We start from the raw sequence: 23,575 nt of genomic DNA on the forward strand, positions 1-23,575 counted from the left end.
GGATGCTCGCAAGCAGGTCGATGGTGCCCTAATGCGCACGATGGAGGGAGCTCCGTCGTGCGCATGCGCGAGACCCACATAGCTGTCGCTATGGGTCTCGCACCAAAGGGGGCGTGCTGTCAATGGTGATTGACAGCACACCCCCTTTGGTGGGCGTGCCGGGGGCGTTGCTGCCCAGACGGAGGCGTTCCCATGGGAACGCCTTCCGTCTGGAGCCGGCCCCACTGACATCACTAGTGATGTCAGTGGGAGTGCTTTTGGCTCTGATAGAGCCAAAAGAACTCCAGGGCTTGCGGCAGCGAGACCCTACCGCAGGTCTCGTCGCAAGCCCGATGGTCTTGACCATCGCGACCATCATCATGGACGCTCGCATAAGCTGTGGGTGGTAACCCACTGCTATGCGAGCGTCCAAGAGGCCATTCCATTTTTAGGTAGGAGGGCCCTGATTAAGAGCGAGCACTCTGGTCAGAGCGTCCGGCTCTGAAACAGGCCCTGAGTCCCAGCTCGGGTCTTCCTGACAAATTCGGTTCTCAAAACTAAGCATTTTCCCAGAAATGTTTGATCTCACGTGTTTTGAATTGCATTTGTATTGAGATGCAGAAACGCACCATCGCAAATCCAAGCAACTCCGTACTAATGTGCAGCTGCATACACAGAGCCTTCTATAATAATAGGCCTCCTGAGTAACACTATGGTCACGCAGAATGGCCACGTGAATGGAGACACCAGAGCCATGTTTTCTGCATACAGGATTGTAGACACAGGCAGCGACACACTCCAAAAATGAATGCAACACACCTGTGTTTTTGGTGGCACACCCCATCACCTCCCCCAAGCGGCCCTTAACTGTTGATCTCTCTGTGAAATTTTTTATTTTATTGTTGGTTGTTTGTGCCCTGAGATGCAGTTTCCTGCCAGTGGGAGAGTAGGTGAGTGTTACCCTGCGGGGACAGGGGCACCACCAATCCAGGTGGGCTTCTCCTCCCATTGGGTGGGGATCGTTGATCACCTCAAGTTGTGGACAAATGGGTGGGTGGATAAGCCCCTATCTGTTGTTTGTCCCTGAAAAGGACGGCAGTTGGCCTTCCCTTTTTCAAGTTGTTTAGGGGGAGGTGCAGCCAGTTGGTCACATCCTCTTTCAATGTTGTTATGGCAGTTGGCCCTCTATTGTTTATTTAAGTTAAAATTCAATTTACATCACTTCATGCTAGACCGTCCTTTTGCCACCATACTTCATGCTCATTTAAATAAAAAGTTGACCCTTTTATTGGGTATCTGTTGTCCGTGTCATTATTTGTTTAAAGTTATGCTAATGCGTGAATGTGAGCAGCAGGGGCATATTAAGAGAGGAGGGGGCCCGTGCTCACTCCTCATCCGGGGCACCCTCCTCTCTCCCCAGCTGCTGTCAGCGAACTGACGGCAGCAGAAGACTCCGGGCACCAGAGTGTACTCCCCGGAGTTTATTGTGCATGTGCAGATCACCGGAAAAATGGCACAGCAGCCATTTTCCTGGTGATTTCCTACTGCGCATGCGCAAAACACCGGGAAAATTGTCGCGTGGCCATTTTCCTGGCGCTTTCCTTAGCGCTACTCCGTGGGACATTGGAGAGGTAAGTATAAAAAACAAGTACGGGTGCAGGGTGTGCGGTGCGGGCCCCCCTGCTCCGCACACCATGGACTCTGTATAAATATGACCATGGTGAGCAGACATGGGGCGATAGAGGGTTTAAAGAATTTTTCAGAGGAAATGACAAATCCTTCAGCCAGAATACCTGATGACCAATATACCTCAGATCCTGAGGTAAAACTTTGATCTAATCATTCAGGTTTTTCTCATATTATGGTTGGGATTAAAAATAAATTAAAATAATATAGATTTGTTATAGGGAAGCCTGGTAAGGTAAATCTATACTTTTATTTCCCTGGAACTACTCGTAGCAGGCAAAATGACATCTCTCCCATAGTGCCGAGCGGGAGGAGCAGTAGGATGGCGGTGGGTGCAGGAGCGGGGATTCAGGTAAGTATAGTGTTGTGTGTGTGTCTGTGTCTTTTATATGTAAGGGACACTACTACTGGAGGTACTGTATAAGGGGCACTATTGTGGGAAACTGCTCAGTTTCCCACACTGTACAGTACGGCGCTGGGATTGGGTATCTGATCCCAGCGCTGGAGGTGCTGGTCCGGGCCCTTCCAGCGGCAGAAGTGCAATCGCAGAGGGAGTCCGGCGCTGGGGCAGCTTGTTGGCTCCCAGCGCCGGTCCGGCATTCAGGCAGGCTAGGCTGCTTAGCAGCCGTGAGCAATCTCCCACTGCATCCCAGCACACACTGAGAAGGAAGGGAGGGGGGGCGGCGCCAGACCCGGGCCTCCGCCAGCGCCCCTCTGGAAGCCCAGGTCTGGGTAAAATGTACCCGCTCCCCCCCTAACGGCGCGCCTGGGCCTGAGCCTCCATTAAAGTGCTCTGGGCATTAGGCCCAGATCACTTAATGTGTCCCCACCAGTAAGCAGGCCCTAAGGCCGGGGGCAACATTATAGAACGGGTCTCTGAGCATTAGGCCTAAGTCCTTTCTGTGCCCTGAAGTAGGCACACTGAAAACCTGAGCCACTAGTAAGACCCTGAGTGTTAGGACCAAGGCACTGAGGCCATCAAGAAGTACCTCGTGGAGAGCTGTCAGGCTCCCACCCTCTGACTACATTCCTTTTATGAAGAAACTGTCCGGTTCCCACACTTAGGACCTGATTCAGACCCGTTCGCTAAGGTGCGATCGCTCGCTGCCAGGCGATGGATGCTTAGTGCGCATGCATATAATTCGCAGTGCGCGTGCGCAAGCCAGTCTTAGCTATGGGGAATCGTGCGCTCGTAGCACATAGACTGCCCGCTACTTTGAGTGACAGATAGTGCCGTTTGTGGGTGGTAACAGAGGAAGGTGCTTGTGAACAGGGGAGTGGTGTTGCGGATGCAGGTGTGTCAGGCCAGCAAAACGCTGTTTAAAGGGCGTGCATAATTAGCAAAGTAGCGTCATTGTACTTGTCACCTGCATGTGTTTCATCCAGCACTAATCGCAGTGCTTGCGGCAGGGAAAGGCAACCCCAAGGTCTGCGAGCAGCTCCGATGGCTCTCGATGTTACCGATTAATCAAACAATTCCAGGAGATGACGTGTGTTGCGAGGGGAAAGGGGGCGTCTTTATACACTAGCAAGTGCTCAGTGCCGTAGCTCGCTAAGACATAGAGGGCGTCCTTACGCCGCGCAGTGCGAGCATTTAATTTAAATATCCGGCCCCATTTTGCCAGCGAGCGGCCGCATCTTGCGAGCATGTCTGAATAAGGCCCTCATTCAGAGCCACTCGCTAGCGGCAGTACGCTCGTTCCGAGCGATGTTCGCACATCTGCGCATGCGTACGGTTTTTAGTACGCATGCGCGAACCAGTCAGTGCGGCCGAAAATCGTTGGTACGCAATATAGCGAGGGCCTGCTATTTTGAGTGACAGAATGAGGCGTATGTGGGTGGTAACAGGGGAAGGTGCTTGAAAACGGGGAGTGGAGATCCGAACGCAGGCGTGCTTAAAGGTCAAAACGGGCGTTTTAAGGGAGTGCATAATTAATACAGCAGCGTCATTGACCACGTCACTTGGTTTTTTTTAACTCAGAACTGCTCGCAAAATAGCGGTTGAAAACACCAACCACAAGAATAGCGAGCAGTTCATACGCTGTACGATGTACTCGATTAATCTAATAAATAGCGGACATGACGTATGGTGCGTGCGGCCAGGGGGCGTTTTTATCAAAAAAACGAGCGTATGTTTTGCTCGCTCGTTCAGACTTAGAGGTGGGAACAGACTGCAATTTGCGAACGGATCATTTGAATAGCCACCCCTTGTTTTTGAACGAACGACCACAAATAGCGAACGGCTCTGAATCAGGCCCTAAGTTCCTTAATCTGTATCACTACCCCTTGGAGGGCTTTCAGGTTTCCATCTAAATTGTGTTGTTCCCTCATATGCTAGAGGAGCTGGCCAGCTCTCGATAAGCAGGTTTAAAGAGACAGTACTCAGGTTATTAATCCGTGGTCACTTCTGTATGGTTTAACTATCCTTGTATTGCTTTGTGTGTTGTGTCGTGCAGGGTAAATTTATTTAGCACTGTTGCTATTTGTTGAATTAGAAGGGGAATCGGTATGATATCTCGGCTGCCGCATGGCCGGGAGTTCGAATCCCGGCAGCGGCAGCCCGACAAAACAGCAGAGCCCGGCAACGGAAGCCCGACAGCGCTGGAAATCCCGATCGTGGTAAGGTAAGTATTAAGTAATCTAACCTAACCCCCTAACCCTAACCCTCCTTAAGGGTGCCTAACCCTAACCTCCCCCCTGTGCCTAACCCTAATCCCCCCTCTAAGTGCCTAACCCTAAACCCCCCTTCCCCGCTGCCTAAACCTAAGCCCCCCCCAGGGGTGCCTAACCCTCCCTCCCCCTAGCCCAACCCTAACCCTCCCGGGGGGTGCCTAACCCTGTCCCCCCCGGGTGCCCTAAACCTAACCCTCCCCCCCCCCGCGAATGTCTGCACGCGGATCCCAGCATCCCTTCGATCGGGATGCCGGGCGCCTGTCTCTCAGCGTCGGGGAAATGACAGGCGTCTAGATAATGACGCTGGTCATTTAACCCACGCCGGGCTGAAGCAGTCGGGAAGCCGGCTGTCGGGAATCCGGAAGCCGGCTTCCCGATTGTATACCTTAGAAGGTTCTTTAACGCAACACATATAGTTAGTTGGGCCAGTGATTTAGGGCCGTTGTTTGTGAAAGAGTTAGGAAACCTCAAAAGTGACAAACTTCTAGACTATGTTACAGCCCTCCGCAGCGTATTATTCTCACCCCTACAGGGACCTGTGTGTGGGATCAAGCGGGATGAAGCCCAAGAGTACTACCGGTGAGAACCTCTGTGTCTGTCTGTCTTTTACTGTTGGTTCATTTCTGCCTATACTCCTTTCTTCGTGGTGTACAGTGGACCTTGCACTCTGGTGCAAGGTTGAATCTTTGCCTGGTGCGTGAGTACCTATATGTGAAACTCTGGATCTGAGGCCAAAAGTGGTTGGTGTAGAGGAAGGACGGCTCTCACATCCTCTCCTTCTTCCTAGGTCACTGCGTCTGGGTTCAGTCTACTATACCAGGACTGTCTGTTCTTCATACGGCCTGAAGGTGAGAGGGTGCGAGTTAAGGTAAGCCACGAGAGTACACCTGCACGGCAGCAGGCACCATGCCGCACCCTTCTTACACTACTATGGGCACTGCATAAGGGGCACTACTTTGGGCACTGCATAATAGACACTGGGGGCAATGCATATGGGGCACTACTACTGGGGACACTGCATAAAGGGCACTACTACTGGGGACATTGCATAAGGGGAACCACTAAAGGGGGCATTGCATAAGGGGCACTACTGGGGGCACTGCATAAAGGGCACTACTACTGGGGATATTACATAATTGGCACTACTACTGGGGACATTGCATAAGGGGCACTTCTGGGGACACTGCATAAAGGGCACTACTACTGGGGATATTGCATAAGGGGCACTACTACTAGGGGCACTGCATAATGGGGACTACTATTGGGGGCACTGCATAAGGGGCACTACTGGGGGAATTACTTAAGGCCCACTACTGGGGGCACTGCATAATGGGCACTACTACTGAGGGCACTGCATAAGGGGCACTGCTGGGGGCACTGCATAATGGGCATTACTACTGGGGGCACTGCATAAGGGGCACTACTACTTGGAGCATTGCATTATGGGCACTACTACTGGGGTCATTGCATAAGGGGCACTACTACTGGAGGCACTGCATAATGGGCAGTACTACTGGGGGCACTGTATAAGGGGTACTACTACAAGGGGCATTGCATAAGGGGCACTACTACTGGGGGCATTGCATAAGGGGCACTACTACTGGGGCACTGCATAAAAGGCACTACTTACAGGGGGAATTGCATAAGGTGCACTACTACAGTGGGCATTGCATAAGGAGCACTACTACTAGGGCTATCGCATAACAGGCACTACTACTGTTGGTATTAAGGTGCATATGGAATGGAAAGGAATGTTCCCAGAGTGACGAGAAACGGTGGCATATCATGCTGACACACTCCATTTTTCAGTGGCCACGCCCCTTTTGGTATGTGGCCACGCCCAATTTTTACCTTACAGTTGGGGGTGATCATCTTACCCTGGGTGCCAAAAAGCCCTAGTTACGCCACTGATTACTATAGATCATAGTAACAGCATCAATACAGGGAACACTGTTTCACTATGGATCACTATTTTGCTAATGCGCACGCAACGCAGTCGATAATATCAGTGGTGCTATGCAAATGCATTGTGATCACAGCCTCACATAAGGACGTACACTTTCCTTTTCTTACATCTGTAACACTTAGCAATATAGTGAAACAATCGGTAACATCGAGTAACATCGGACCCATACGCACACTTGCACAAGCCCAGACCTTACTCAGAAATTGCTAACATCCACGTACGCTATCAGTGCTATGGCTACATTAGATAATGCCACACAGTGGATAATTTATGCATGCCCCTGCAACGCCGTTGAAGTGCACTGGCAAGCCTGCATTTGCCCGACTACCCCCCTGTCACCACCCACAAACGGCACTACCTGTCATTCACTGGGGTCTGCTCTGGGTCTGCGTAGTGTCTGCGATTGCAGTCCTGATCGCAATAGCTAGTTCGCGGATGCGCACTGCGAAACATACGCATGCGCAGAACGCAACAATCGGCCGATTGTGTACGTATTAGTAACTGCGATCCTTGCTGAATCAGGCCCTCTGTCATCTCTTCAGTGTTATCATTAGGGATTAATATAATATCCCAAACTAGACTCCAAAACATCACGAGTGATGTCAGTAGGGCCGCCCACAAACGGCAGGCGTTCCTTCAGGATCAACATCGACAGCCGCCCCATTTGTAGCGAGCCCCGGAGCGAGTGAATTTCTCACTCACTCCGGGGCTAGCACACGTGCATTGTGCACGCCGTGCGTGCGCAGTGACCCACCATCGACCCGCTTGCGAGCGCTATGCGCTCGCAAGTGGGTCTGAATGAGGCCCTTAGTCCCAAAGGGTATAAAATATTAGTTATATGGGGATGGACAAAAGACACATGTAAGTGATGTGGGGTTACAGGTAATGGCAGACAAATAATGAGGCAAAGAAATATATAAAGGGTATAAAGACTACATTAGGTGTATTGTCATCTGAAAAGACTGGCGTCTGGCTGATTGCATGCTGCCGCAGGACAGGAACGCCATATACAGTGCAGTGTGCCACCATTTTCAAACTTTTACAGTTCAATATTTTTGAAACAAACTAAAATACTGGAAAACTATAAATAGAACAATACAAGTAATTAGTGTAGTAGTATAAAAAAATACCTGTGATTTGGGGGGACAATGCCAACTCGAAAAAAATGCAATATGTCCAGTTTCAATTTTAGTGCACTTATAATTTACCTTAGGTTAGGCACTTGGCGGACTGTTAGGGTTAGACTGCAAAAGGAGAAGTTTAGGGTTAGGAACTAGGGGGATGGGGGAGGCACCAGGGGGAGGGTTAGGCATCAGAGGGAGGGTTAGGCATCAGGGGGAGGGTTAGGCAATAGGGGGAGGTTTAGGCATCAAAGGGAGGGTTAGGCATCAGGGGGGGTTAGGCATCAGGGGGAGGGTTAGGTACTAGGGGGTGGGTTAGGCATGAGGGGGGGGTTAGGCACTAGGGGGAGGGTTAGGCATCAGGGGGAGGGTTAGGCATCAGGGGGGTGTTAGGTACCAGGGAGAGGTTTAGGTTATGCACTAGGGTTAGGATTAGGGTTAAAATAAAAAAAATGTGTTGACCTTTTCTACATCAACCATTTGCATGTCAACATTTTGACCAAGTCAAACTTTTGAACCTGTCAACCTAAGTCCATGTCAACCATTTACCTGTCGACCTTTTAACCCTGTCAACCTTTTGCCTCTGTTGACCTATTGCCTGTCTACCTTCTGGTGTCTATCTTTTGACTCTCTATCAAGATACTGTATATCTATCAATCCACACCCTAATTTAAAACTTGTGACTAAAGATGTTCTACAGTGTAATGTTACATTGGTGGGAGGGGAGTCTGCTGCCCAATTCCGCATCACATCTAGGTAGTGGGGGACACGGACACTACAGCATGTGTAGGGGAAGGTATGATAGTGTGACGACGACCTTCCAACTGCATGTACCAACTATAACTATCACTTTATGTTTTGGCTGCAGATCCTGCGCCGTGGTGTCAGTTACCAATATCTGCTGCAATATAGCAACATAAGTCCTCTACATCAGTTACTGTCTTGTTACACTGTGTCCTTTTTTCTGAGTACCCTAATGGGCCTTCGGTGCTTCTCTCAGAGCAATACAACTCTACCCTCTATATGATTATGTTATGAGCTTACCCATGTTGCGGTGTGTTTGCCTGTGATTTTACTGTGTGTGTATTCTTAGTGTAATCAGGAGACCTCTCTGTTTTCCTCCCGCAGTATGTGGTTTTCGCACCCAATATAGACCAGATGCATGTTGTGGACCATGTGAAAGGACAGCCCACTGAGGAAACCCGTAATGTGCTCACAGAGAGTGCGCGGATCGCAAGAGGAAACATTAAGGAACTTACACATCTGACAGTCAGTGAATATGATCATCATACCAGGTGCAGTAATACACAGAATATGCATCTGTCTGTACAAACCATAGTAAGTAAGATAAGTGTATGTGATGAGAAGAATTATTCATTCTGTCTTCTGTTCTTCTTTACCCAGGAGAGGTAAAACTGTTCCCTGGATGTGAAGTCACCGTTGGTTGGCTGTGATAAGAGTGTGAAAAGTATGTTCCAGCCATGTGTGAGATTACAGGTCAATGTGTGTGGTAGATTTTCTGATATCCTAAATCAGAGCTTTATATACATGGCTACAAAGACATGAATATTTAAATCAGAGCTATATTATATACACTACTACAACGTCAAGCAGTCCCTAAAATTACTATAATTGATCCACTGAGTGGATGATATTAGAACTTGAGTCATCACACACTTGGTGATGGGAGGAAGAGGGACAGGAAATTTGTGTCCCAAAAATAACCTGTACCTCCAGCTGTTGCTAAACACCCGTTATCCTCACCTGGGCTATATATGAATTAGTACATGTAATATAGTTCAGAGATAACCTGTACCTTCAGCTGTTGCTAAACACCAGTAATCCTCATCTGGCCTATATATGAATTAGAACATGTAATATAGGGAATCGGTATGAATTACCGCTGGATCCCTGGCCGGCGGTTCAAATCCCGACAGCAGCTGGCCGACAGAGGAGGAAATCCTGATTGTCCCTAGGTAAGTATAAACTAACCTATTTTTCCCCCTAACCCTCCTTTAGGGTGCCTAACCCTAACCTCCCCCCTGTGCCTAACCCTAATCCCCTCTCTAAGTGCCTAAACCTAACCCCCCTTCCCCGCCGCCTATACCTAAGTCCCCCGGGGGGGTGCCTAACCCTAACCTCCCCCCGAGGGTGCCTAACCCTCCCTCCCCCTAGCCTAACTCTAACCTCCATCCGCCGGCTTCCCTAAACATATGCCGTAATATAGATCAGAGATAACCTGTACCTCCAGTTGTTGCTAAACACCTGTAGCCCTCATCTGTCCTATATATGAATTAGAACATGTAATATAGATCAGAGGTAACCGCCATGTGGCTCTTTTGAATGTGGAGTAATAACTCCCTATACAACCTGGTAGCCAGACACCCACAGGATCCCTATCTCTGATCAAGATAATGACTTCTAGCATAAGGAACCAAGATAATAAATAAATAAAAAAATAAACCCTGGGAAAGTGGAAGACATTTGTATTGTACTTTACACTGTCATTTAATCACCACTGTAACCTCCTGTCATTTGTCTGTTCCGCAGGTGGCCCCATGCTGGGACAGCTGGAGCCATTACACAGCTTGGCTGTAAACATGTCAACAAACAGGTCAATGAAGTTCATGTGGACACGAAAAATAAACTGGTCACTACCAGCGCTTTCATGTGTAATAGCCCCATACATGAGATCTTCCATGGCATCGGTGAGATGGTTAAAGATGTCATAAAGCTATTTTAGTTAATAAGGAAAATGAATACAGCTGAATTTTAATATGTAGATAAAACTCCTTCATGTTGAATAATTGTGTATTTATTTGATGGCATGAATAAAGTGTCATTTCGATTTTCAGTAGGTGATTCTGGTGCTTTCTATCTTGTGTTTTAAGGCCCCCATACATCATTGCCGCACTCCCAATGCCAGGTCGGAGGATCGGTGAAATTCAACATGTTGGATTTCACAGATTTGCCAACCACGATCAAAGATGATCTTGATTGGCAAATCTGTGAAATTTAACATGGTGGATTTTACCGATCCTGCAACGGATCGCGGAACATTGGTGGCGTTACCGATCTGATTGCAGGATCACGAATTCCACCGGCAGGTGTATGGGGACCTTTACTTACTCAGAATATCTATGAGTAAGTACAATACATCTGCGACGAATTGCCGCGATGTTGCGATCATGCAACCCGACATCGCAGGATCAGTGAAATCCAACATGCTGGATGTCACAAATTTGCCAATCACGATCAAAATATGATCGTGATTGGCTTTTCCGACCGGCGGATCGGTGTTTCCGATCCGATCGCAGGATCACGCGATCCACCGGCAGGTGTATGGGGGCCTTTAGACAGAGGAGAAGCTCAGGCTCTCTGTGCCTCATGTCTCGGTAATGTCTCCAGTTCCTAGTGAATTAATGGATTGCAGTCTTATGACTATTGGTTTAGCCCTCAAAATGGCTATCTCCATTGTGTGAAGAGGATGCCGTCAATAGGTTAACAATCTTTATTAAGTCAACACTGCTTATGTCAAGGGCACTTTACCGGCACAAGTATGCCGACAAGGTTTAATTGCTACTTCCTGAAATTTGTGTCGCTAATATAACTTTAAAAATGCTGCTTTCACAGCTTGTATACAGTTATACTAGCGACATTATTACAAAGCAGGAAATTGCATTTAAATCTTGTCTGTATACTGGTGCCATCAAAGTGGAATTGACATAAGCAGTGTCAACATAATGACTGTCAACCTGCCATATGTATTTTATGTGTGTAGATAAATGGTACATTTTAAAGAGAAAATACAGGTATAGCCTATTTATGATCAGGGCTACACAGCTTTCCTTTTCCTAATTGCATGCTCAGTATTCTGTGTATATACCCGCTATTGTGTACACACATGATAAATATGCTGCTATAAGTTAGTAATGGAATCCTGCAAGTCCCACTGTGAGGAGCATCAGGGGCTTCTACATGCACTTCTGTAGAAAGTGCATTTATACATATACTACAAAAATGTCTATAAACATTCAAACACTCATTACCAAGAAATGTTCACAAACGCATCAGAAACCAAAAAGGAAACGAGGGTCAGAGTGTTCCAGTGGTAATGAAATTCCTGAGGAAGAAAAGTTAGTGCACTTGTGCAACTAAACAATCTGCACCGACGACCACATTTATTATCATTCGTAAATACATTTTTATGTGTATAGTACATTTTGGATATGAAACGTAATTCCTAAAACATTTGTATTGTTAGTAAATAACAAATGTTGTTGAATGTATTTTACATCAACTTTGAAAAACAGATTTAAAATGTTGCCTGAAGCAATAGGGGAGCCTGTGTTGCTGCGAGACATTTATTTTGTTGTGTAAACCAGTAGTCTGTGGTAAGCGTTTCCTTGATAACAGAATGTTGCCTGAAGCAATAGGGGAGCCTGTGTTGCTGCGAGACATTTATTTTGTGGCCTGAAGCTACTGTTGAACTCTTGTTACATGAAGGCACAAATATTCCAGTAACCTTAAGCTTAGTATGTACCGGGCAATATATCGGAATGGCCTATATAACATGAGTGCGTAGGCAGGGTGTTTACCCCCAATATGTCTGTGGACGACGTTGTTCACAGACATATTGCATCGGCTCTGCGGCACAGCAGATACAGAAATATCTGTAGCTATATTGGTGCATCTGCTGGTGTGTATGGGACGACCTGCAAATCGCCTGTACACATGCTGCAGGGAGCCGATTGCAAATTCAAATGCCCATCCAGTTGTGACGTCTGGCCCGACACATTGGGCAAACGATTGGGAATTGTATATGCACTTACCAATCATCAGCTTAATTCCAATTTCCTTGTTTCTGGATATACAATATACTTACACTACAATATTATAATCCTTTATTTATGTGGCGCTACGACAAGGGGTCTGCAGAGCCTTACAAGATACATAGATAGAAACAGTATGAACAAAGTCACTTACAGTACAGAACATAGCAGGACATGATTTATAAACATTGATGCATCAGCAGGTATAATACCCTAGGGAAGGGTGCCATTGTAGGCAGTGGGGAGATGTTGGTATAAGTGAGGGACGGCAAAGTACATGAGGGAAGAGGGCCCTGCTCGTTAAAGGTTACAGTCTAAAATTATTCATTTCTCAATAAAAAATAAAACCCTAAAGGTTAGTTCTAACTGCACAATATATCAAGCATAGAACAAAGCATTAATTGTTCAAATGGCAGATTATTGATACACATGGAACAAGATAAAAACAAGCACATTTATTAAAACAATGAACACATAAAACTAAGTGACAAGAGGATATTCGGGAGTGAGAGAAGACTACATACTATACTCCAAGAAATAGGAGAAGGGAGAGAATACACTCTGAAAGATATAGAAGGAAACTACCACAAAGACAATATCGAGACAAGAGATGGAAAAGGGACTGGGGATATTCACAGAGGAAAGAGAGAATCCCAAATAGAAATACCTTTTATGTGAGGGATGAGTGATACCCAAACTCAGAAATAGAAGAGAGAAATCTGATTACTATGAGAAATAGATACAAGGCTTTCAATAATAAAGATTTTCTAGGAAAGAACAGGAGGAAATACAGAAGTTTAAGAGAAGAATAAAAAAGAGAGGGAAAGAGGTAAAGGGATTACAAAGAAATTAACCAAGGAGGTATCTAACAGTAATGGTGGAGGAAGTAAAAATGAGGAGATGGCGGAAAGAAAAATATTCAATTTGAGTAAACATGTATTAACTGATGAGGAGAGAAAAGTCTTAAAGAGTGGCTTAACATTTACCCCAGATAACAAATTAAATAAATTCAAATATTTCCTTAGCCAAGAAGGAGAGACGACAAGCAGCAGAGATCCCTTTAGACCAAAATCGACTTTTAATCCCACGTTCATCAGGGACTGTTTGGGGGAAAGTTTTAGCAAAGCAGTGATCTCCGATATGGATAAAATTAATCCCAAATGGGAAAAGTCCCAAAACATTAGTAAAAAAGAAAGAGAAGCCATTAAAATCATTGGGCTCCATTTACTAACGATATACAGTCAGGTGCATAAATATTGGGACATTGACAGAATTTTTATATTTTGGCCTCTATTTACCACCATAATGGCTTTGAAATGAAACAAACAAGATGTGCTTTAACTGCAGACTTTCAGATTTAATTTGAGGGTAATTACATCCAAATCAGGTGAACGGTGTAGGAATTACAACGGTTTCTATATGTGCATCCCACTTTTTAAGGGGCCAAAAGTAATGGGACTATCAACTCAAAATCTATTTCATGGACAGGTGTGGGCTATTCCCTCATTATTTCATTGTCAATTAAGCAGGTAAAAGGTCTGGAGTGTGACATTTGCATTTGGAATCAGTTGCTGTCGACTCTCAATATGAGATCCAAAGAGCTGTTACTATCAGTGAAGCAAGCCATCATTAGGCTGAAAAATCAAAACAAACCCATCAGAGAGATAGCAAAAACATTAGGTGTGGTCAAATCAACTGTTTGGAACATTCTTAAAAACAAAGAACGCACCAGAGAGCTCAGCAACACCAAAAGACCCGGAAGATCACGGAAAACAACTGTGGTGGATGACAGAAGAATTATTTCCCTGGTGAAGAAAAACCCCTTCACAACAGTTGGCCAAATCAAGAACACTCTCCAGGAAGTAGGTGTATATGTGTCAAAGTCAACAATCAAGAAAAGACTTCACAAGAGTGAATATAGAGGGTTCACCACAAGCTGTAAACCATTGGTGAGCCACAAAAACAGGAAGACCAGATTAGAGTTTGCCAAACAACATCTAAAAAATCCATTACAGCTCTGGAACAACATCCTATGGACAGATGAGACAAATATCAACTTGTACCAGAGTGATGGGAAGAGAAGAGTATGGAGAATGAAAGGAACTGCTTATGATCCAAAACATACCACCTCATCAGTGAAGCATGGTGGTGGTAGTGTCATGGCGTGGGCATGTATGGCTGCCAATGGAACTGGTTCCCTTGTATTTATTGATGATGTGACTGCTGACAAAAGCAGCAGAATGAATTCTGAAGTGTTTCGGGCAATATTATATGCTCATATTCAGTCAAATGCTTCAGAACTCATTGGACGGCGCTTCACAGTGCAGATGGACAATGACCCGAAGCATACTGCAAAAGCAACCAAAGAGTTTTTTAAGGCTAAAAAGTGGAATGTCATGCAATGGCCAAGTCAATCCCCTGACCTGAATCCGATTGAGCATGCATTTGACTTGATGAAGACAAAACTGAAGGGAAAATGCCCCAAGAACAAGCAGGAACTGAAGACATTTGCAGTAGAGGCCTGGCAGAGCATCACCAGGGATGAAACCCAGCGTCTGGTGATGTCTATGCGTTCCAGACTTCAGGCTGTAATTGCCTGCAAAGGATTTGCAACAAAGTATTAAAAAGTGAAAGTTAGATTTAGGATTGTTTAGTTTGTCCCATTACTTTTGGCCCCTTAAAAAGTGGGAGGCACATATAGAAACCATTGTAAATCCTACACCGTTCACCTGATTTGGATGTAATTACCCTCAAATTAAATCTGAAAGTCTGCAGTTAAAGCACATCTTGTTTGTTTCATTTCAAAGCCATTGTGGTGGTGAATAGAGGCCAAAATATGAAAATTCTGTCAATGTCCCAATATTTATGCACCTGACTGTATAAGTCACCCCTTTAGCGCTCACTAAAGGGTTTATGCCACCTTTCCGCATTTAATAAACAGCGGTAATCTAAGATTACCACTGTTTTCACTAAAAGATGGCGAGAGCAATGCAGTTTACCCTTTGCCGGCAATGGAGACCCGGTGGTGCCTTTCCGGCTTCTGCTAAGCCTTCCAGACACTGCCGGGCCCCTGTGTCATGCACATGCGCAGACGGACCGTGGCGCATGCGCATAACACTGGAGCCGTGTTGCTGGCAGCGTTAGGCTGCCAACAACCCAGTGGAGGACCTCACCGAGGACGAGGACTTCACAGGACTTTGTGGGACCTCATCGGAGGGGTAAGTATTAATAAATACTAGTGGCATTTTCGCTTGTATCACAGAGATACTAAACAAAAATTGCCGCTGGTATTTTCATTGGCTTATAAATGGGCCCTTAGTGAGAACACTGAGATTGTAATTAAGCTGGCAGATAAAAGAGGTGTAATTACTATTATGGATAATGAAAAATACGAGAATGAAGTAAAGAGACAATTGGAAGACAGACAACCTATACCGTACTAAGCAGTAATCCTAGTGAACGGATGGAAAAAGATTTCATTACTGTCCAAATACAGAAATGAAGGGGTCATCATTGAAAAAGAGGAGAATTATATTAAGGTAGAAGACCCCAGGCTCCCGTTTTTTTATGTCGGCGTAGGATCCCGCCCTCTCTCCTCCCCTCAGAAGGAAAGGTAAGCACTCAGGGGGGGAGGAGGGGGGCGGAGAGTGAGCCAGAGGGGCGGCAGTGTTGCACAGGGCGCACTGCCGTCCAGCGACGGCGCTGTGCTTTGCACACACAGCCATTGGTGTTCCAGTACCCTAATTTAGCGATTTTGGGTGTGTATAATTGGCACATCACATTGTCTGGTATGCTGCTCTGTTTGTTACATGGTTGAACATTTATGGATGTGTTTTTAATCAGAATAAACAGTACTTCACTATATATACCATTTTTTTATATATTTTCTACATGTTATTATGGATGGAGGAGAATTAAATTCTTATTAAGAATAACATGCCCGTTGAAAAAGAAGGAAAATTATGATATACGAGAACTCTATACTGAACAACATAAACTTGTACTATAGAATATCCCAGAGGGCACAGACTACTGCTAGTATTTTATTCTACATAAAACTGAGGGTCTAGTGCTAGAAAAGTCATCTGCTACACCCGAGTGATATAATGATTAAAAGAAGCTGAAACCAATGTTAAAAAGCACTTTCTTAGGAACATCTAGTAAAGTGTGAATAATCCAACATGCGATTAGACCTTTAGGGGACAATGCAATTATCTGCAAATTTCCATTGGAACCTCGTGGTTAGCGCACATCTCGGATTGTTAGAGGACTGCGCATGCACAGGATGTGCACTACACATGTGCAGCCTGTGAGTCCGCTCGCAGTACTTCCGAGTCGCAGCCTGATTGGGAGGCGTTCCTGGGCAGCGTTCCCGAAATGGGGGCATGTCACCCCTGTTTTCCGGGAGGGAAGAGGCCAGGGTCTGCATCACTGGACGCAGTTTTCCTGGCCTCAGCTGCCATGACCCTGTCAGGTTACAGTAAGCTTCAGCTACCGCAGCCTGGCCAAAGGGGCAACCAGCGCAAACCGATGGCCGAGATGGTGATTTCAGGCTGTGGCCTCGGTCTCAGTCCTGGGATCGCAGGTGCAGCCAGCAGGTGTCTGTTACCTACAGACCCCTCCTGCTGCATTTACATTTTATATGGACGGGATTGCACAGCCGCTTGTGTGCAGCTCTGCAATACTGTCCATCTCAGAATCAGGCCCTGTGTCAGCAGCTCCCTGGTGTATGTGACATTAGCAGTCCAGGGTATTGTAATGGATTCACTAAAATAAAATACTACTTAAGTTTGTCTAGTTTGTGATTTCAATGTCTGTGTAAAAACCCTATTTCTGGAAAGCCAGGTTACTGGCTGCTATAGAATATAAAGGCATACAGTATATTTTATAAATACTTTTTTTATTTAAAGCACTCTAGGCAATAACAATACAATATTATACAGTATAATACATTAAGAAACCATATTCTAAGTTCATAAAACTTTAATTCAGAATTTACAATAAAATGTATGTATTAAATAATATGTTAGAAAGATAAAAAAAAATATTATTTTATGTTTAAACTAAAATGTCTTGGTGAAGAAATTAGGGGCGTTGTCTTGGAAATTGTTATATTCATCGGTTCCGGCCACCAGTACAGTTGCAGGGAAAGTTCGGGGGCGCTCTGGGTCCTGTAATAAAAAACATATTTTATAAATTAATTCAGATCAGTTGTTCAATATGCTGCTTATTTTATTTCTATGCCACCACTTGACCTATACAAACCAATGTAATCACAATCATTGTATCTAAGTTTACCACATAGAGGGCCAGATGTATCACATCATGGAGAGAGATAAAGTACCAAACAATCAGATCCTAACTGTCATTTAAAAGGCTGTTATTGAAAAATTACGGGTTAGGAATTGACTGGTTGGTGCTTTATCTTCATCCACTTTATCTCTCCCCAAGGCTTAGTACATGGACCCCTTTATCTCTCTGCAAGGCCTGATACATCTCTCCCAGAAACTGTTGGTCCAGGATGACATAGTGCATCACTCAGAGCTATTGAATACCTCAATGTGTGATCATCAACTTAACAAGTAAGTTACAGCACACATTTAATTTTAAACAATGTGTAAAAAAAATGATGAATAAATAAATGATTTAGTGGGAACAGGTCAGCACAAAACTCATCATACCATTTAAAGTAGTATTCCCAGGTAGGGTGAAAACAAATCACCCTACACACCACTCAACCCACCAAATGTGGGAACTCCATGCTGATATTCCCAGGGGCCCTCTGGTTTTTTTAGTATAGTTCCCACAAATGTTTATAGTTCAGTTCATCATTTTAAAAAACCTACTGAGAGGACCAATAAAACACTGCAATCTACACGCTTGCTGCTTCTTATTGGTCTGTATGGTCACATGGTCACACCCTTCTGCAGCAATATATAACCCTCAGCCTTTGGCAGGGCTGTCATATGAACGATGGAGCCTGAGAAAAAGCTTCATGGAAAAGCCCCTGTGACAAGATGAGGGTTTCAGGATATTAAAAATAGCAATTTTTTCTGATGAATGTTGACATTTTGTCCTGGTGGCTCAGTGATGACTTACCTTGTTGGCTGCTTCTGGGCCAGAGCTCTAGTAGGTTTTTTCTGTTTCTGTGCTGTCCCTAACCTTAATCCCTACCTCTAGCTCTAGTGCCTAACACCCCCCACAGCTTAACTCTAACCCCACCCCCTCCGCAGCCTAATCCTAATGTTAACATTCTGACATGTCGACATTTCATTTGTCAACAATTGGAAATTGCTGACCAGTTGCCTGTCGACATTTTAATAAATTTTACTTCATAACTTTCGACATTTGTGGTGTCGATTTTATGAATGTCGACATTGCTACTATTGACCTTGGTGCCGAACACTCTGCTCCTAAAGTGTAAATAGGCCTTTTGTTTGTATACCTTTAGTTGTGTTATATGCCTGCTAGCTATTGCATCTATACATTGGCAGGAGCAACCCCAGTGAGTTGTATCTTAGCAGACATGCTGGAGCCACGTGGCAGGGTGCCTGATAGTAAGCTGAAGATAGAGGAAGGGCCTTGGGCGGCCTCTGGTAAGTGAGAATGTGAATGGGGTTAAAAAAATGCAGTTACAGTGCAGAGCAGTCTATATCTGCGGACTGTGCTGCATAATTTAGACTGGTCTTATGGACTTTGCTATTGTGTGTACCCACAAAAAGAGGGAACAATTTGAGTTTAGTTGCTACCACATGGGTAGAGGTGTACAGAGCGTGGCACAGCAGCCAGGAAGTGACTGGGACAAAGATGCTGGTGAGATATAGGAGTGTGTAATGTGCAGTATAATGAACTCCCTGGTATTTGTTTGCATCTTTGCTACATATCTGTGTGTTGTGCATTTTAATAAAGAAAAGGTGTGTATGACTGAAACTGCTGTACGTAGACATGGCATCAACAGAGCTAACTCCTATGATATCTACTATTGCATATTTACTATGTTATAATACAATGTATGGTGATTACTGACCTCAACAGGATAAGCTTTAGTGGGTACGTAGCGAATCACAAATCCACATCTTCTCCTGTTGGACATGTTGGGTTCGCTGGCGTGGACAGTCAGTCCATCATGTACCTGGCAGCATTAACAGTAATGCACAATATAAATAAACAATGATCATAATAATACACAGGTTACCATTATCATTAATTGTTTAAACATACAGTAATTCTCAAAAATTATACTTATGTTTATTGACGCTGTACTCTAATTTACTGACAGAGGCAGCCATACTCTGACAGGGTAAGTCCTAATGACTTGCATACTGCATAATACCCTTACATGGAACTGATACTTGTATGTCTATAGGTTAAAGCTTAATTATCAGTTACGAGCTCCAGACTAAGTAGAGGTACACGACACACATTAAATACATGAAATTAGACTAATGAAAGCAATAGCTTTATACTATGAACTTTTAATACTTTGTCCAGGTCTAGTAAATTAGGAGTACTTGTAAGCAAGGGACCTACATGTTCTACCTGAATACATAAGCATGGAAGGAACTGATTTATCACAGGGAATTTGAATAGCTAATGTCCAGCAGTGCATGGTAACTGAATGATATTCACAAAAAGTATTTGGCTTAAAAGCTAATTCAACCTTCATTTGTATTTTAAAAAGTTACCCCAAATTCACTTGCAGCCCCCTTAGTAGAACTACCAGCACACTGTGGATGAACAGTTCAGGTAAAGGGGAGCAAAGGAGTAGGGAAGAAACATCAAAACTTTTGCTATAAAATTAGAATTAGTCTTTAAACTGCAAATATATTTAATTAATCATATACGGATAAAGTAACTCATTAGATGATGTTTTTACTTACAGACATTTGTCCAGCTGTGAGCGGACACTCAACTAAATCTTCTACATTGACCAGATGCTTTGGGATCTCCTGGTTTGATGTCAGCATGTTCCCCGGGACATCTGCAGTCTTGTGCTCTAGAACCCCCTGTTTGTGACTCCCTGGAGGAAGACATATCACAGTCACTGCATATAAGTCCCATTCCTAACTCCTATATATAGCCAGGCATGGGTTACATTTCATCATAATAATACACTTACATCATCTGCATGAGAGATGCATACAAGAGGAACATAACACACCTGACATTGTGATTACAATGTACATACATGAAAATAGATATTACCTGGAATGATTTGCAGGACTCCATTCTCTGTGTCCACATCATCCAGTGCCAGCCATACAGAAGCCACTGGTCCTCCCTCAAACCCCCAGTATCTGCAATGCAGAGAGGGAGACATTTGTGATTTGTCAGACAAATATCCCATGTAACTGACCGCACACATTCCATCTACCAGGCACCTTTCCTACTTACTTGATGTCCTGATGCCAGGCAACGTAGGGGGCGGTGTTGTCTTTGTGTGGGATATCGGTGGCTGGATATTTGCAGATGAAGCGTGAGTCCAGGAGAATGACATTGGGGCCCAGCACAGCAGTGATTGCTCTCAGAAGATTGGGGTTAACGGCCAAGTTCATCACCCACTCATACTGCATGTGGATGTTGTGCAGATTATACTGAGTGTACTCCTTGCCTGAAAATATATGTTTCTATCATTTCATACATATACAGTATGTGCATGGATAGAGAATGTTACAGTGTGAGGGTTATGGTGCAGGACCAGGTATAGTGGAGTTTTATTAAGCTGGTGTTTGACTTTATCATCTTGTTATCTGATTGTAAACTTACTGCTTTGAATACCTTGAGATACTGTACCTTGGAGTTATAGAAGTTCCTTTTCTCCTGATAATTGTAACTTAATAATAATTAATAATTGTTTATTTAATTTTCTGCAGGGCCTGCAGCAGCTGTGTTGGTGTCTTAGTTGGCGCCCCTCCCCACTGAGAGGCAATGTTACCCCCACCCCCAGAGCCGGCCCTAGGCATTATAAGCAAATGCCTAGGGGCGACTGGAATGCCCAGAAGGTTGGAGAAATCGTATTACTTTGTAGTATAAACCCTTGTGTGTAGTGTCATTTTCTGCAGACAAAACTATATTGTAACCAGCTGCTGTAGACACTCTACACAATACATTTACACAATATTAAAATATATATATATTTTTTAATAAACATTGCGATTCTCTGTAAATTATGATCATGCATAAACCACATATAAATCTGCAAATAATTTCTATACTCACCAAACTTCTCCTCCAGTCTCCCATAGTCGCTGTTGGCTTGGTGCAGATCTTTCATATCTAACACGTCTATTGCAGTCAGGAAGCCATTGGCATCATAGAGAGTCTTCATGTGATTAGCATCAGCCTTCATTGTGCTGTTATTAGATGATAATTAGCTGTTCTAAGACTACTGGTATAATGCAGATATAACTGTCTTGTGCTGACACTGACTTATATACAAGACAGAGAGAAGCCCAGCCCATACTCCATTATGGGGAACAGGTTATTTTGTCTAGTCAAAGTTTCCTGGATGACAGAGTGAACATTATAGCCTTGGGTGGTTACTCCTGTTTTACACATAATTAAGTTGAAGATAGTTTCCTGGTTTCAATCTGACTGCATCACATGTGACATAAGTGTGACAAGCCCAGCCATGGGAATTCCAAAGCTATTCAGGAAACAAAATATAGAATTGGCATAAAGTTAATCATTATTTCTATATTTATTTTAGCATTATTTTAATTTAGAATTCTTTTTTTTGTCTTGTCAATTATGTAGAAATATTATTTTCCTACAATTTTATATTAAAACATATATATACTGAACTCAGCAGCACAAGCAAAAGAAACTTTACAATATTAAAATAATTTCAAATCAATGCAGCACCAATTTCTAGGTTTTAGGTGATTTGTTTTTCTTTACATCTATTTAACAAGTGAAATATGCCAGAATGAAATATAATGTCTGTAGCAGTAGACGTTCTGTTATGGTAAGAGTATTGGAAGCAACTACAGGAATACACAGACTGGTAACACTACAGAAAAATACTAGTCAGCTAATGCCTAAATGTAAACTTTTTAAAACGATTTAATATAAAACACAATAGCAATTTCTAATATTAAAGTTACATGTTCACATTATAAAGCAGTCTAGCAGACCTGACCTAATAGACCTGACCTTTCAATAAACGTTGGGGACAGTGCAAACAGATGTCAAATTCGGTAATTATACCTAATAAATTCCTGTTGTCATAGCATTGTATCCTTACAGTAAAATATGAACAGGTATCAACCCAATATAAGTATAGAAACTGTGGCGGGGATGTCAGTCCATAATAGGCAGCATTCAGCCCTCATTGCCCCATCACGTCAGCATTGCGTAAGGACTGTATAGAGGGTAACCAGGAGCCATCAGCCCGCATTGCCCCATCATTTCAGCATTGTGTAAGGACTGTATAGATGGTAATCAGGAGCCATTTAGTCCGCATTGCCCCATCATTTCAGCATTGCATAGGGACTGTATAGAGGGTAACCAGGAGCCATTCAGCTCGCATTGCCCCATCATTTCAGCATTGTGTAAGGACTGTATAGATGGTAATCAGGAGCCATTTAGTCCGCATTGCCCCATCATTTCAGCATTGCATAGGGACTGTATAGAGGGTAACAAGGAGCCATCAGCCCGCATTGCAGCATCATTTCAGCATTGTGTAAGGACTGTACAGGGCATTGTGTAAGGACTGTATAGAGGGTAACCAGGAGCCATTTAGTCCGCATTGCCCCATCATTTCAGCATTGCATAGGGACTGTATAGAGGGTAACCAGGAGCCATCAACCCGCATTGCCCCATCATTTCAGCATTGTGTAAGGACTGTATAGAAGGTAACCAGGAGCCATCAGCCCGCATTGCAGCATCATTTCAGTATTGCATAGGGACTGTATAGAAGGTAACCAGGAGCCATCAGCCCGCATTGCCCCATCATTTCAGCATTGTGTAAGGACTGTATAGAAGGTAACCAGGAGCCATCAGCCCGCATTGCAGCATCATTTCAGCATTGTGTAAGGACTGTATAGAGGGTAACCAGGAGCCATCAGCAAGTTGTACTCTTCTCTTCTGTAATACGAAACGTATCCTCAGTCTTCATTCTGACATACACTTTCCTCATTGTACATATTGTACATTCTACGATAAAATAGCCTGCAAAACTGGGACCATTTGTTAATACAATTATTAATGTTATATACAATTATTAATGTTATATATACAACTTAAGATAAAAGTTGTTTCACTACCTTAAATGAAACGACTGTGTAATTAATTCTTAAGAATTAAATATATGAATT

The 23,575-nt window shown here is 44.1% G+C and overlaps 1 protein-coding gene and 1 pseudogene across 1 annotated transcript; one reads left to right on the plus strand and one right to left on the minus strand.

The window, feature by feature from the left end:
• The first annotated feature begins 1,696 nt into the window (after positions 1 to 1,696).
• On the plus strand, positions 1,697 to 10,168 carry LOC148507834 (glutamine amidotransferase-like class 1 domain-containing protein 3, mitochondrial; annotated as a pseudogene).
• A 7,009-nt stretch (positions 10,169 to 17,177) lies between these two features.
• LOC148507835 (uncharacterized) lies at positions 17,178 to 21,645 on the minus strand. Its single transcript, XM_088445552.1, has 6 exons — positions 21,477 to 21,645; positions 20,652 to 20,868; positions 20,463 to 20,554; positions 20,138 to 20,277; positions 19,285 to 19,389; positions 17,178 to 17,428 (listed from the first exon to the last, which is right to left on the minus strand). The coding sequence occupies exons 1-6, from the start codon at positions 21,604 to 21,606 to the stop codon at positions 17,321 to 17,323; spliced, it is 792 nt and encodes a 263-aa protein (XP_088301678.1). The 5' UTR covers positions 21,607 to 21,645; the 3' UTR covers positions 17,178 to 17,320.
• Between the last annotated feature and the right edge of the window lie 1,930 nt (positions 21,646 to 23,575).

This window comes from Taudactylus pleione, unplaced genomic scaffold, assembly GCF_031769625.1.
Source record: "Taudactylus pleione unplaced genomic scaffold, aTauple2 ptg000381l, whole genome shotgun sequence".
In the NCBI taxonomy this organism is placed as follows: domain Eukaryota; kingdom Metazoa; phylum Chordata; class Amphibia; order Anura; family Myobatrachidae; genus Taudactylus; species Taudactylus pleione.

Excerpts from the sequence above, each read along its gene's own strand:
- LOC148507835 (XM_088445552.1), bottom strand. The coding sequence starts at position 21,606 with ATGAAGGCTGATGCTAATCACATGAAGACTCTCTATGATGCCAATGGC. Across the intron at positions 20,555-20,651 it reads GCCTGGCATCAGGACATCAA|ATACTGGGGGTTTGAGGGAG; the intron begins GTAAGTAGGAAA and ends TCTGCATTGCAG. Across the intron at positions 19,390-20,137 it reads TCACAGCTGGACAAATGTCT|GTACATGATGGACTGACTGT; the intron begins GTAAGTAAAAAC and ends TAATGCTGCCAG.